The sequence below is a fragment of the Sturnira hondurensis genome, unplaced genomic scaffold (assembly GCF_014824575.4).
Source record: "Sturnira hondurensis isolate 20B ecotype Veracruz unplaced genomic scaffold, ASM1482457v3 Scaffold0018728, whole genome shotgun sequence".
Lineage (NCBI taxonomy): Eukaryota > Metazoa > Chordata > Mammalia > Chiroptera > Phyllostomidae > Sturnira > Sturnira hondurensis.
The window spans coordinates 4,598,909-4,611,754 of NW_028091359.1; the positions used below are offsets into that span (position 1 = coordinate 4,598,909).

The 12,846-nt window shown below is 55.0% G+C and overlaps 1 protein-coding gene across 16 annotated transcripts in view; it reads left to right on the forward strand.

Moving 5' to 3' along the window:
* MAPT (microtubule associated protein tau) overlaps window positions 1-12,846 on the forward strand; it is a 91,208-nt gene that overhangs the window by 72,425 nt on the left and 5,937 nt on the right. For 11 of the 16 annotated variants that reach the window (XM_037070380.1, XM_037070376.1, XM_037070378.1 and 8 more), the window contains 2 exons: window positions 7,402-7,494; window positions 10,726-10,807. In XM_037070380.1, the coding sequence (XP_036926275.1) occupies window positions 7,402-7,494; window positions 10,726-10,807 (175 nt within the window). The remainder of the gene's footprint in view (window positions 1-7,401; window positions 7,495-10,725; window positions 10,808-12,846) is intronic. The other 5 variants (XM_037070381.1, XM_037070379.1, XM_037070389.1 and 2 more) reach the window with 1 other exon arrangement.

The window sequence follows — 12,846 nt, forward strand, 5'->3', positions numbered from 1 at the left end:
AAATGAGAAACAAAACCACAGGTGGCCAGGTCTGCACCACTGAGATTAGGCAGCTGTGACCAGCGCCCATGACAACCCATTAGAGGGACACTGTAGCCATGAGCGTCTCCCAGCCTGCACAGCTCTACACATGCCAGCAGACACCCAGAGTCCTCCTGCCAACCCCGGGTCATCTGAGGTTGGCTTGGAACGTCTGGGCCCTGTTTGGCCCGGTTCTTGCAGCTCTGCTGAGTGGCAGGGATGAGGGGAGGGGGGCACTTCCCCAGGGCTGCCCGGCCACCCCCACTGCCCACTTTCCGGGGAGAGGCGTCCAGGGAACCAGGGCCAGTGACAGGATGCTCAGGGTGTCGGGTGGAGGTGTCCCCACGTCACTGCCTCACCACGCTGGGAGCAGACTTACGTCCTCATCCGCTGAAGGTTCAAGGAGGGGGGCTGCTTCCCTTGGGACTTACTGGGGCAGGAGGAGCAACAGCTGTTCCTCCAGTTCCACGGGAAACCCAGAAAATCATCTGAACTGAAGACACCCCCAGCCATAACAGCAAAGATCAACACGTCACTCTCTAGGAAAAGGGAACAGGGAAAGGAGAAAAGGCGGCACTTGGGATCCACAGAGGAGGCTTTTTAAATGATCCGTGGAAGCATCGGTGTGTCCTCCGTTGGGACTGGGCTCAGGGCTTCTCGAGGTGACGTCGGGATCACGGGCCTCTGCAGCCCAGACGCAGTAACCACCCAGTGGGTGTTCGTGCGGCTGCGCAGGGAACAGCGCGCTGCCGCAGGCGGACTCCGCTCCCTGAACAGGGGACCACATTGGAGAAGGAAGCACAGGGGACTCGCTGCTTGGGAACCTGCAGACTGGAAACCATGGCCCGTCAGTATAAGCCCTTGGTTGAAAAACAATGTAAAGCTTCTTCTATTTTCTGCTTTGCACTTTTCTGTGTTCTCATCATTTGCCGCAGTGAGCGTGTACAGCTTGAAGAATCCAAAATGAAATTCTTAATTTGAGAAGGAAAATGCAGAAGAATCACTTGGCCAGCCCACGGAACTAGTCAGGTCCATCAGAGATGGGAGCAAAGGGGAGGCGGGGCCAGCGGCTGCACCCCGTTTACAGATCAGCGAGCCTGCTCCCAGAGCCCTGGGACTGGGCTCGAGAGCCCAGCTGCGGAGGGGGACCGCCTGGGCCTGCGGTGGGATTCTTTTAAAAATCCTAATGCCAGAGCCTTTCCCAGGCTAGTTAGACCCACAAGGGGGCCTCCCCAGGCGTTTCTGGGGTGCAGATCAGGCTGAGAACCAGTGTCCCTGAATTCTTACCTGCTAACCTCTGGCCTCAACTCCAGCTCCTAGCGCCCCTCCTGTACCCTGGATCTGATAACTAGTTTTCCTCTTTTGGTCCCAAACCTGTCCCTGTCTTCAGATTCCATGGACCTGGCTCCTCAGTCAGCTCAGACCCAGCCCAGGCCGCCCCTCTGCCCTGCACCCCTCCCTCTCCCCAGTCCCTATCCCCGCCTTCTTTGTGAGGGCAGCAGGGGGAGTTCAGAGACAGAGAACCAGCATTTAAAACGCATTTAAAAACCCTACTCACTGAAGGGGTGAGCGATGTGAAATTGGCCTCCTTACATCCCTGGGAGGGTGCAAATCAGCATAGTCCTTTTGGGTATAACGAGGGCAGGTTCCTAATTTTCACAGTTCAGCTCTGCTCAGTCCGTGATCTGTGGGTCTCGTCTTTCCCTCTGGACCAATCTCTGTGCCCCTGTGGCCTCAATTCAGAGAAGCTAGGACAGACCCTTGTTGGGGACCATCATTGGCCCTTGAAAGGACAATCCCCTGCACAGAGTGCTGGGCACATGGACTGGAAGAGGACAGTAGGAAACTGCACCCTGGAGATTTTTGCTCTGCAAATGGAGTTAGACCTGGGAGAGCCAGTGGCGTGAGGGTTTAGGCTGGCGCTTGTTCATTTACACAAGAGCTAGGGAGGGTTAACAATCGATCTCGGAAGTCCTGGGTCCGCTGGGCGTTTGCCCTGACCGGACAGGACACCATCCTCCAGCCAGAGGAGAAGAAAGAGGATGTTGGAGGCGCCAACAGCCGAGAGCCCCAGGCTCCGCTGTCGTCCATGGGTGGGCGGTGGGTGAGCTTGGGAGGCCGTTGGAGCTGATTAAGAGGGTATAAAGGGCAGGCGAGGCCAACACCAACCTCAGCAGCCCCTCAGCTCCGCTCTGGGCCAGTGGGGAGCTCGGAAGGAAACCCAGGGCCCCCAGTGCTGTCCACGGTGGAGAGAAAGTACTGGCTTGGGGCCAAGGCTGCCTGGTCTGGAGAACGGGGGATCCCTGTGGCTGCCAAGACTGAGAAGGGTGTTCAGAGTCACAGCCAAAAAAGGCACAGGGCCCGAGTATGGGGTGGTCTGGTTGGCTCTGAGCGTCTAGAGCTAAAGTCACTTCCTCTGGGGACATCCTCACTAGTAGCTGCGATGCGAAGACCCCAGGCTGGACCTAGGAGCCCACGAAGGACACGAACGACCAGAGCCCTCAGGCTTTGACACACTTGGGCGGCAATATCCCAAATGACCACAAGATGGCGATAGAATGCTGTAGGCCATAAGCGTCTGTCTCTGTCTCCATTCAGGAGAACCGAGGTCTTTTTTTTTAATATTTTATTTATTTATCTTTAGAGGGGAAGGGAAGGAGAGAGGAAGAGAAATATCAATGTATGGTTGCTTCTTGTGCATCCCCTGCTGGGAACTAGCCACTGCTGGGAACTGGCCCGCAACCCAGGCATGTCCCCTGACTGGGATCGATCGGCAATCATCTGGTTCACAGGCCCACGCTCAATCCACTGAGCTACACCAGCCAGGGCTGAAGTCTTTTTAAATTTATTCTATTTATTGACAAAGTCCCAGGTCTCGATTTTAAAAACAGAGGTGAAGAACATTTATGTGGCGTAAATGAAGTGAAGCTTTACCTGGGATAGTTTGCCTGTCCTAGACTCAGGGCAGCCTGGACTCAGGTGCAGACCCTGAGGGGAGCCAGGGTGGGGAGGTGGGGCCCCTGGAAACTTCGAGCACCTGTGCTTCTGAAAAGATCTCGTGTAAATCAAATCATCTAAAAGACGCTTGGGGCAGTGTCAATTTAAAGGAACAGTATAAATAGTTCCACAGGTGACTCCCGGTTACTTGATCTCTTCTGTGGCTGGTTTACTTAACAGTCCTAGGTAAGTCTTCCTGTGTTAGTGCCCAGGCTGACCACCTTGGACTTGCTCCCACCAGAACATCCCACTCCCAGTCCTCAGCGCTGGGCCTCTAGAGCCTGGTGAGGTGAGGTCGGGCCCAGCAGCACCAGGCAGCGCTGGAGACAGACCTTGCCAGGGTCGCCTGCAGCCGCTGGCCCAGCCTGGGAGCACGTGGGGGGAGGGCTGGGCCAGCTGGAGCACCCTGGGAGATCTGAGCACACAGGGAACAAGTTGACGCCTAAGGAGGGTTTAGGGCTGCGCTGGGTCCTCCAGGAAGTACATTGAACTGAAGTGGACCCGCCCTACCTTACCCCACCCTCTCCTGCAGGGCCAAAATCTGACCACAGGAATTCCTCCCCTGACTAGGAGTCTCCAGATGAAAATGTGGAGCTTCCAAAACACTGTTCTCCCCCACGGTGGGTAGTCTCAGTGCCTGGCCAGACCCGAGGCTCAGTATCGCATGTTACTCTAGATGAGAGGTTGTTCAGGATTCCAGTTTTACAATGCCAGCCATTCCCCCTTTTTCTTTTTTCTGTAAATCTAACATTCTGTAAAGGGTGTTGGCTGAATCTGACGACCAACAGTAATTCATGTTTGCTTTGTAAATACCCTTGGGTCTATTGCCAAATCCCACAAAAGCTCATTGCCTTTTTTTGTGGTGTTAGAACAAGAAAAAGCCACATTGGGAGGAAAAAAAAATTCATGTATTTACAGATTGTGTTATTGCTTAATGTCTCTTGATTCATTTGATGAAGTTCTTATATGGATTTATATAGAGAACAAGTTATTTTCCTTGAAAAACGAGTTTTCTTTGTCAGATAAGGAGGGTTATGTAATCCATCCTGTTTTCCTTTTTTGCCTTGCCTTCCAGGAAGCTCAGAGCTAAATGTAATGATTCATCTTGTAATTGTCAGGGCCAGTGGCCTCCCATTCTTTTACCTCATCCTTTAAATTTTATTGTTTTATTAGTGTGGGTGGGTGGGGGTTTTCTAATTCTAAATAGCTCTTTGTGAAAGTGGGCAAGTTTGCCTCTGGGACTTAGACAGTTGAAAGTTGTAAACAAAAAATGATCCCCAAAGAAGAAGGTCATGTGGGATTCCTTCAAATCTGAGGGTGGTACAAACCGATTCAAAGACACGGTGCACAGGGTGCACAGGGTGGAACGGCAACTCCTTAAGAAGCAGTTCAAGAAAGCCCCTTCCTCACCCTGCTCCTAGCCCCGGTCTGCAGTGTCTCCTTGCCGGCCTGAGAGAAACTTGGCGTCCTCCAAGGGACAGTGTTGTTTTGTTCGACTGGTGACGCAAGGGCCTTGAGGACAGACAGCTCAGGCAAAACGCTGCTCTCACACCCATAGCCTGTGGCCACAGAAACCCCCACCCAGACTCCTGTGTGGGCTCCGCCACTGACCCGAGAAAGTCGCTGAACCTCTCTGGGCCTCTGGTGGCCTCCTCATCAGGGAGCCAAGGGGAGGATGGGTGAGAAAGGTGACATGGAACTAGGTATTTCTCCAACCTCTGAGGCAGGGGTGGTTTTTCCATTTAAAAACCAAAGGAGAAATCACAAAGAGAGAATTCGAGTACGTAAAAATCCAAACATTTGTATGTTAGAAATCAATGCACCTACCAGCAAAAAGGGGGGGAAGGAGCCATTTTCACCATCATCTGAGAAACTCAGATAAGCCAACAAGGCGGTCACCCCCCTCATGTCCAAGAGATCAGCAAAATGCATTTCTCAATGGCCAATACTGGCAGCAGGAGGACAGAGCTGACTTTCTGTACGGCGCTCTCAGGGCAGACTTGTCCGATCTTTTCAGAAAGCCACTGAGAGAGTGGTGTCCAGAATTTTTAGAATATTTGTTACTTTGACCCAGAAATTCTCCTTCTGTATGCTTTGAAAATAATCCATAATATAGCAGGGGGAAACTTTTTGCAGAAAGATGTTCCTACTGAGGCGGTTGATAGTGTCTAAAATGGAATCAATATAAATATCTGATAGCACAGATACCCCAGTACGAAATCTGACATATTATGTGAACAGTGCCCTGAGGACTAGAGAACTCGGCAGACCCTTAGGGTGTGGTGTTACTTGATAAAGGAAGGTTCAGACTGTATGGACACAATAATTGCTGGCATTTCTGTGTGTATGATGGTAGTTTATTTATACATATGAGACTTCAAAGGAATACCATGAAATGCAATAATGGTTTTGTTCAGGAGGCAAGACAACTGTTGGGGATTTTTTGTGTGTGTTTTTAACCTCTGTTTTAAAAATCAGAATGTTACATTCCTTTTCTAATGAGAAATACATAGCCTTGTATTTTAAAGGAACATTAAAGAAAACAAAGAGGTAGATTTGCTCTGGCTGGTATGGCTCAGTGGACTGGGCACCAGCCTGCAAATCGAAAGGTCGCCGGTTCGAATCCCAGTCGGGGCACAAGACTGGGTTGCAGGTTAGGTCCCCAGTAGGGGGCGTGTGAGAGGCAACTAGTGGCTGCATTCCTCATACATTGATGTTTCTCTCCCTCTCTTCCTCTCTCTTTATAAGTAAATACATAAAATCTAAAAAAAGAGGCAGGTTAGATAGATGTTTCCCAGATTTTCAGGTTCAGACTAAGAAAAAAGCTGGGGATGGCGTCCAAGAGAAGATTGCTATCTTTTTGCTTTGCCAGATTAAGGACATCTAAAAATAATAAACATTATTTACCATTAACGTGATTTAATAATTAAGAATTCAATACAGGAAAGGCCCTTCTGACACCAAAGAGTAGGATGGTGTCATGTCCTCAGTTTGTTTTGCTGAGACCCGTGGGGGCCCCTTGGTGGCTGGCTCTGGCCGTTGAGTCCGTGTGGGACACCTCTCCCTAGATGAGTCAGGCCAGGGCTGTGACCCCCAGCCACAGCCGTCCTGACAGTCCCTGGGGGAGTGACTCAGACAGCAATGCCGGTTCTTAACTGGGAACTCCAGCCCAGAGTTATTTCTGTCCCTGATGGACAGAAACTGTGGCCCAGGGTTTCGGGGCACAGAGCTCCTGGGGGGGAGGCAGCTGGTGACGAGGGTGGTATCACTCTAGCAAAAAAGTGCAGTTTTTCTTTTTTTTTTCTTTTAAGTTTTAGTTATCTTTGGAGAGATGGGAAAGGAGGGAGAAAGAGAGGGAGAAAAACATTGGTGTGAGAGGGAAGTATTGATCAGTTGCCTCTTGCATGCCGCCCGCTCCCCCCTCCCGGACCTGGCCTGCAACCCAGTCATACGTCCTGACTGGGAATCCAACCGGAGACCTTGTAGTTCGCAGGACGACCCTCAACCCACGAGCCACATGGGTCAGGGCTAAAATGGAGTTTTTAAACTTTCCTTATCTGTGCCACAGTTTTTCAACAAATTGGGTCAAAATCATCCTTCACTGAGATGTTGATATCCCCACCCCTTCTCCCTGACCCCCGGAGAGAGGAGCCGCCCAGAGCAGCAGTGGGGAGACCCCGGGGGCCGTCCACCCAGTTCTCTTTAAGCACCCGCTGGGCTGTGGCCCAGGGTGGGCCAATGGGGGCAAGGGCAGCACCTGCCTGCCTCCCACGAGACCAGGTCCTCCCACGGAAGGGGCGACGGGACCACCTTCCCTCTAAAGCCAGCTGTGTTGTCCTCATGATGTCAGTGACCCTTGAACCCAGCCGTGCAGTCAGGGGCGCTTTTCAGAAGCACAGAGACTGAGAATCTAATTCTGGGTCGGGGTGGGGTCTGGGGTTTTTTTTAAAAAAGCACCTGCAGGCGATTCCATTGCCCGGCAAGCTTGAGAGCAGCCACAGAAAGGTCTCGGTGAATGTTCTGACGGGGCTGGCGGGGTGTGGATGAGGACCCGGGGCGGGGCACTCTTCATTACCTCATTTAGCAACGTAAGTGAGCACATTTTCTTCTGTCCGCACCTTGTGAACACTCAGCTCCAGCCCATGGGCCTCACAGGGGCTCCGGCAGGGGCCTCGGTGACAGGATCCTTAGTCAAGTGAGGAACTGCCTCCTGACTGATGTCTGGCAAACCCCGTGCTGAGAGATGGGGTCCACCCACCCCCCATCACCCACAGTCCTGGAATGCCTGCCTGGGCCCTCCCTGCCCCGTGGGCAGGGGCAGCTGCGCAGAGCAGGGGCATCTGGACGTGGTGGGTTACTCATCCTTTTTTCTGGCTGTCAAAGGTGCAGATAATTAATAAGAAGCTGGATCTTAGCAACGTCCAGTCCAAGTGTGGCTCAAAGGATAATATCAAACACGTGCCCGGAGGCGGCAGTGTGAGTACCTCCACACTCCCCCCCACCCCACTGCCGTTCTGGCTTTTCAGAAGCAGCATGAGTGTGTGTCTTTGCGAGACATTGCACAGAATAAACCGTTCTCAGTTCGTGTCCCCAGGGAAACCTAGCCCAGGCTCCCCACACTCATGCCCGCTGCTGCAGGAGGGGTGCCCAGCCCCCATGGGCACCCCCCACCCTGGCCCACTCTCTGGCTCACACCTGCAGGCGAGGTCCTCCCAGCACGAAAACCCATCATGACCCTACTCTCCGCCCAGCACGGGCTCCTGGGAGCCCCGCAGTCCTGTGTTGGGCTGAAGGTGGCAGAGCCTGGGATGATGGCTCTGTCACCTCCTCCCCTGTCACCTGGGCAGGTGCACTTTGAGTGGCTCCAGTGTGGACACCTGGCCTGTTTGTGGTGACGAGCGGACACAAAAGGTCTTACTTTACTATCAGAGCAAGAGAAATCCGGTCCCTGCTCTCATTTGCCTTCCGCGTTTGCAGGGCGGCCAGTGCATGAGCCTCTCCCTCGGGTTGCAAAGCGGCTCCACGCACCACAGGCTCTCAGATGCAAAGGGCACGACAGAAGTGCCCAGCGGACCGCCGGCAGCCCAGGGCTGACCCGGGAATGCTGCTTTGAGCCCTTTTAAGTCTGCCTTCAAGCGTTCCTGGGGAGCTCCCGCACCCCGCGCACGGCCCCTGAGGCCTGCCCTGCCACCCCACTTCCCCACTTGGTCGGCTCTGCTGTCATCCTCCCAGCTGTCCCTTGGGCAACAGTGGGCACAAACTCGTCATCCTGAGACCCCACCCCTCCTCCGCAGCCCCCTCCTCACTGCCCCAGCCTAACGCACTGGAGAGCAGGAGGTTCGGGACCCCCTGAGGTCCACCTGCGGGAGAGGATGGTTTCTGAGAGCAGGCACCTGGCTCCCAGCTGGCAGCCCAGAAGGTGGTGATGGCCCCCGAGGGGCTGTCTCTCCACAGAATGCCCAGCCCAGCCCAGCCCGGGCCGCCCCCATCTCATCCAGCCCGAGGGTTTATTCTTGCAATGTGCTTCCGGGGTGTGGGCACTCACCACGCGGCGGCTGCATGGCGCTTCATTAACACTCCGTCACAGTGTCTGCTGTGTGTCCTCTGTCCCTCAGTCTCTGCTCTCCTGTCCTGCCGCCCCCTTGTCTGCTGCCGAGAGGTGCGGGGACCACCCCATCCCCGCCCGAGATCACGGGATCGCGTTGCCGTCTTGGTTTTGCCTTCTGGTTCTCTGGTTGCGCTGCAGGCGGGCTCCGGCCAGAGGCACACGCGCTGTCCGGTTTCACTTGTGCCTGGTCAGCGGGTGGGAGGGAGGCCGTGCTGGGGAGACTGAGACCGGGTCCTGCAGGCCGCACACGCTCCTTCGGGAGGAAGTGGGGAGGAGAGAGTACCTTCCCGCTGCCGATGGCATTTACGGGACTTCAAGGGACTTCCTCGGGCACCTCTTGTCCTGCTCTCTCTGCCGGCCCTGGGGCCCCAGAGTGGCACTTGACCCATGGTCGAGGCTCGTCGGCAGGGGGAGCCTTCGCAGAAAGCTCTCCTGGTGAAAGGTGGCTGGCGGGCTGCAAGCCGCTGCAGTGTCAGCCGCAGGTGTTTCGGGGAAGCTGGACCCCGAGCCTGGTCTCTGGCCTCTGGCATGCCTTCTGCTCCCCAGTTTGGAGGTGACTTCCTAGCAGGCAGGCCTTGCTCCTTCTCCATCTCTGGATCCCCCTGCCTTTGGCTGGCTCAGGGCTCCTCCCAAACCTGGCCCACAGGCACCCCATACCCTCCCGCCCGAGATCCCACCCCCTGCCATCCATGTCAGTTGAATCCCACCCCCTCCTCTCACAAGCTGCCTCGTCCAGGCCTGAGGGAAGGGGAGGAAGCCTGGGTCACACCAACATTCCCACCTCCCTCCTGCCGGGAAGAGTCCCCATAGCTCCCTGCCCGCCTCCTCGGCGCCCCCCCCCCCCCCCCCCCCGGCACAGCTCTCTCCCAGGCCTGTTCTCTGAATCACTCTTTACCCACCCCCACCCTCACGGGTGCAGGCAGCCACACCTGGGTGCAGCCACCTGACCTCCACCTGCCGGACTCAATCACCTCTCCATCAGTGGCTCATGCCAGGATGATTCTGATTAAGTGAAATCATTTGGGATTGTTCCAGATGATTTTGACCTAAGGAGGCCCCTCCTTTGTTTCTGGTGTCCTTGTTAATTAAAGCTGGTCTCAGGCACCAGGCCATCTCTCTCCGGAGGAACTTATTCCAGGGTGGGGAGTGCAAGTCCCCTGGGCAAAGGGACCCTCTGGTGACCTCACACACAAGGTTGCTGCTGGGAAGTGACCCTCAGTGACCATGTGGGGACCTCTCACAGCCATAGAGACCCACCTACCTGCAGGTGCAGACTGCCTGGGGGGGGGGGGCGCCGCCTCCCGTGAAGCTGGTTCTTGGGCTGAGGTCAGCAGGCAGTACCGGGCTGCAGCTGGGTTGGGAGGATGGGCAGTGCTCCCGGCTACACGGTGAGCCCCGGGCCCAGTCTGCGCCCTGGAGCCTCAGGCCTTCCCGAATGCAGATACGTGCGTCTGCTCTCTGCCACGCTGACCCTGCAGTGTCTGCTGGGCCACCTGCCCCTCTCGGCGTCACTTTTCAGGACACTCAGGTGCCAACTGGCTCTTCCGTCTGAGTCACCATGCTGCTCTGAGTGCTGCTTGCTGACTGCTGACCGTCACCACTCTTATTGTGGGTGTGCTGGGGTTTCTGGAAGCTTCTCCTGGGAGAAAGCCCACCTCTGGACCCCACACCCCCTTCTCCTCTTTGAGGCCCAGCAGACCTGTCTCTTGCTTTCCCAGTGAGACACTTCAAATGCCAAACTAATGGATTGTGTTGACGCTCAGTCCTCCACGTCCTCACTAAGTGTGACCTGTTTCTCGTCAGGGAAGAGGGGCTGCTCTGTGCGTGTGTGCTGAGCAAATGGCACAGGCCCTGCACAGTGACAGAATACCCTGTTTTTCCCTGAGGGTCCTTGTCTTGTGGGACTGTGAAGACCCAGCCAGCTTGGGGCAGGGCTGGCAGAACCCCAGCCATGTTTTCCCATGACAACAACAAGGGCACACCCCCTGGCAGACAGCAAACGCTGTCCAGCTGCCTCTCACTGTGTTATGCTCATCACAGAATAATCCTATTTTATTCTCTGTCCTCCCTCCACCCCTCACTCGTCCTCGCCCCTCCAGGTGCAAATAGTCTACAAACCTGTGGACCTGAGCAAGGTGACTTCCAAGTGCGGCTCACTGGGCAACATCCACCATAAGCCAGGTAGCCTCCGCAGACTGCTCGGGGGGCAGTGGGCACCAGGCAGGGGGGCTGGGGCGCGGGGGTGGGCACGGGACCTTGCGGTCCTGCTTCCACAGTGGCTGGGAAGCATTGCTGGGATGGGCCATCAAGGACAGTGCTGAGGGTGGCACTTGCTGGGGCCTGGGAGGCACGGCTGTCCTGTCTCGCTCCTGAGCAGGACCATGCTGCCCGAGGCAAGGGGAGGAGGGCAGGTGCCGGTCCTGAACCCTTCCCCGAGGTTCTGCAAGCAAGCTGCCCATGGGGCCTGGAGAGCTGGGGACGGGCCTGGCCCCTGAGGCTGGCTGTATGGATGTCCCAGCCTACACAGGAGACCCTGGGGCCATTGCCATGCTCCCTCTTTGACCAGGAAAGGATACAGTTGGCTCTCCCTCATTCCTAGGCCCCCACCCCTCCCTCCCCCACAGGAATCAATACTGTCTATAGGGCTTTCTGCGGTGATGGACATGGTCACTACCTGTGATGTCCAGTGTGGTAGCCACGGATCACATGTGATTGTTGAGCACAGGAAATGTGGCTAGTGCAGTTAGAAGCTGGACTAATTTTATTTAATTACAATTTAAGAGTACATCTACACAATAGAATACTGCTCAACTGTAGAAAAGAAGGAAGAGATACCCCGTGTGACAGCATGGATGGGCCTGGAGACTGCTATGCTCAGTGAAATAAGCCAGCCAGAGCGCCAAGCACCGTATGATTTCACTCGTACGTGGAATCTAATGAACAAAATAACAAAAAGCGATGGAGCTCTGGCTGGTGTAGCTCAGTGGACTGAGTACGGGCCTGCAAACCAGAGAGGGTCATGGGTTCGATTTCCAGAGCCCAAACCTGGGTTGTAGGTCAGGACCCCTGTGAGGGGTGTGTGAGAGGCAACCACGTACTGCTGTTTCTCTCCTCTTTCTCCTTCCCTTGCCCTCTCTAAAAATACATAAATAAAAAGCTTTTACAAAAAATCCCTCTTTAAAAAAAAGCGATGGAACAGACTGACAGTTGCTGGAGGGGAGAGGGGGACTGTAATGAGAAAGGGTGAAGGAATTAAGCAGAAAAATTTACATACACACACACACATAAAACACAGGCATGCCAACAGTGTGGTGACAGCCAAGGGGAAGGGGGTGGGGGAAGGGGGGACAAAATGGGGGGAAGAGACTTGACTTTGGGTGATGGGCTCATGGTATAGTGTACACTTGAAGCCCGTATGATTTTATGAATGAATATCACCCCAATGAGTTCAATTAAAAAAGAGTTTGCCAAAAAAACTTTAAGTGGGCACATGTGGCTGGTGGCTGCCCTATTGGGCAGCTCAGGTGTAGGTTCCGGGTCCCGGGGACCTAGGAGTCCGAGCCTGCACCTCGCCCATCAGGACGGCGGGGCCGAGCGTGGTGCCGACCAGAGGCACCACCATGGGGAGAGAAGGCCATCAGAAGTGTCGCTCTCAATGTCTCATTCGTCCCCGGCTCCCTGGACATTTTGTGGGAGTTCCATCTCACCCAGTACAACTATCCCCCACCATCCTACCCCCCTGTGAGCAGCTTTCCTGGGGGGCTTTATCCTTCCCCAAAACATCATGGACGGTTGACCCTCGAACAACACGGGGGGGGGGGTGCGGGTGCCAATCCCTGAGCAGCCAAAAATCTGCGTGTAACCCGACTCCCCCAGAACCCAACTCCTCCTCCTCTATTATTGGCCAGAAACGGCCAGGAACAGGAACAGGTGCGGAGCACATACTGCGTTATTACAGTAAACTAGAGAAAAGGAAATACCACCAAGAAAGTCATGAGGAATAATAGACACAGCATTAACTGGAAAAAGTCTGTGTGTAAGTGGACCCACGCAGTTCAAGGTCAACTGCAGTTTCTCTCCCTCTCAGGCCCCGCCTCCCACCGGCGCGGAGCAAGCCAGCGTGGAGGAGGCAGAAAGGCACAGGCCTGTCCTTATTTAGGGCGCACTTTGCCCTTTAGTTTAATTCCAAGGTCTTACCGGGCCGCGCTCACAGGGTGTTG